Raw genomic sequence first — 1,934 nt, forward strand, 5'->3', positions numbered from 1 at the left:
AAGGTGCGATTGGATAATAACTCACCGAGGTGTTTCAACTGTGTGTGACAACTTCGATCTCATATCATACCTCAACTTCTACGCTTAGATGCTAAGAAAAACAGCGATAAGAAAACCAGTGATATACATATATGCAATCGAAAGAACACATACAATAACAGTCGCACATCAACAGCAATAAAGGTGAAAACGGTTCATTAATTAGTCGAGTAGCGTGGCACGCAGGCCTAGTTTTACATCGAAAAACAAATATTACATAAACAATTGACCATGCACGCGCTTGATGGCGCGCGGATGCATGAAACGAAAACCAAGAATGAATTATCAGCTAAATCGCTCGACCCCACGGCCATGCCATGCACATAGATACGAGTTAGTATATGTGCATGATGGATATATACCGTTAGAGTTGATCAGACTTTGTAGCCACCAGCAGCGGCGGGGGTTGCGGTGGCAGCAGCGGGGGTTGCGGTGGCAGCGGCGGGGGTAGCGGTGGCGTAGGCAGCGGCGGGGGTTGCGGTGGCGGTGGCAGCCGCGGGTGTTGGGGTGGCGGTGGCAGCCGCGGCGGGCGTGGCCTCCTCGGCCTCTGACATTGCGGTGACGGCCTTTTTCAGCGCGGTCTCAGAGACAGTGTACTTGACCTCCGGCGCCGTGGCCTGCTTGGCGGCGTAGGCCTGCTTGACGGCGGCCACAAGGGTGGGGATGAACTTGTAGCTGTCGTAGGCGGCGCCCAGGCTCACCTTGATGGCATTGTTAAAGGTGTTCTCGAAGACGGTGAACTTGTCGTTGGCGGGGGCGGCGTTGGCGGCAGTGGCGGCGGTCCTGTACGCGGCGTCGACCTTGTCGATGAGCTGCACCTCGGCGGCGGGGATGGCGCCGACCTTGACCTCCTCGGCGGCGGGCTTTACGGCGTGGACCTCGAGGGTGCCGGCGATGACGCGGAGCGCCTCGGTGAGGGTGGCGACGTAGGCATCGTACTTGGCCTCGGGAGTGGCGCCCTGGGCAGCCTCGTAGGCGAGCTTTAAGGCGGCGTCGAGCTTGGAGGTGAGCTGGTTCTTGCTTTGATCGGCGTAGCCGGACGCGAGACCCTCAACGAAGGCCTTGTTGGTGGCCGTGCCGAAGGTTTCGACGAACGTCTTGTACTTGTCAGCTGGCGGGACGACGGCGGCGGCCGCCACGGCCGCCTTGAAGCCGGCGTTGATCTTCTCGATCAGCTTCTGCTCCTCGGTCGTCGCCTTCCCTGCTGGCACCGCTGCGGCAGCGGCCGGAGCCGCGGGGGTAGCCGGGGTGACCGCGGGAGTAGCCGGGGTGGCCGCGGGAGTAGCCGGGGTGGCGGGGGCATAGCCGGCGTCCGCGGCGTAGGAGGCGGCCGGGCCCGCCACCAGGGCCACGGCGAGGAAAAGAGCCACCGTGTACTTCTGCACCGCCATTGCTGCTCTTGCGTTGGTTTGTAGGAGGAATATGAGATGGATTGTGTTGTGTTGTGAGGAAGGAGGTGGCTCTAGCTAGCTTATATATACGAACATACGGTGGATGGTGAGAGGACGGGAGAGCTTTGCGCGCCAAAATTAGATAGTTTCAACTTCCGCCTCTCATCTCATTTCCATGTGTGTTGACGAGATTCTTTCTTTTCTCTCTCTTTCTTCTTCTTATTTTGGAGCAAGATTAAAGGTATACTTTTATCCACGTGTCGCCGCCTGGTAGTTTCATGCAAATCTAAATTTATACGGAAACGGAGATCGGGAGATGCAGGATCAGTTCAGTCTCAAGTCGGGACCGAGCGAGAGGAGGTTTCATAGGTGTGGAGAGCAGTCTAGATAGAGATGCAGACAGTACAACAGCACAGACGGCCCCGGTGGTTATAAACCCCCTGAGACACTCGCCTAATTGTTTTTTTTTTTTTTTGACAGGAAAGCGGCACTTTATTGATCAAC

General features: G+C 56.9%; 1 protein-coding gene across 1 annotated transcript; it reads right to left on the reverse strand.

Annotated features, from left to right (window-relative positions):
* Nucleotides 1–413: 413 nt before the first annotated feature.
* Nucleotides 414–1,430, reverse strand: LOC124686058 (major pollen allergen Lol p 5b-like). Its single transcript, XM_047220061.1, has one exon. The coding sequence runs from the start codon at nucleotides 1,428–1,430 to the stop codon at nucleotides 414–416; it is 1,017 nt and encodes a 338-aa protein (XP_047076017.1).
* Nucleotides 1,431–1,934: the final 504 nt, after the last annotated feature.

The sequence above is a fragment of the Lolium rigidum genome, chromosome 2, assembly GCF_022539505.1.
Source record: "Lolium rigidum isolate FL_2022 chromosome 2, APGP_CSIRO_Lrig_0.1, whole genome shotgun sequence".
In the NCBI taxonomy this organism is placed as follows: domain Eukaryota; kingdom Viridiplantae; phylum Streptophyta; class Magnoliopsida; order Poales; family Poaceae; genus Lolium; species Lolium rigidum.

What these genes read in the sequence shown, in the direction of transcription:
- LOC124686058 (XM_047220061.1), bottom strand. Translation starts at nt 1,430, where the DNA reads ATGGCGGTGCAGAAGTACACGGTGGCTCTTTTCCTCGCCGTGGCCCTG.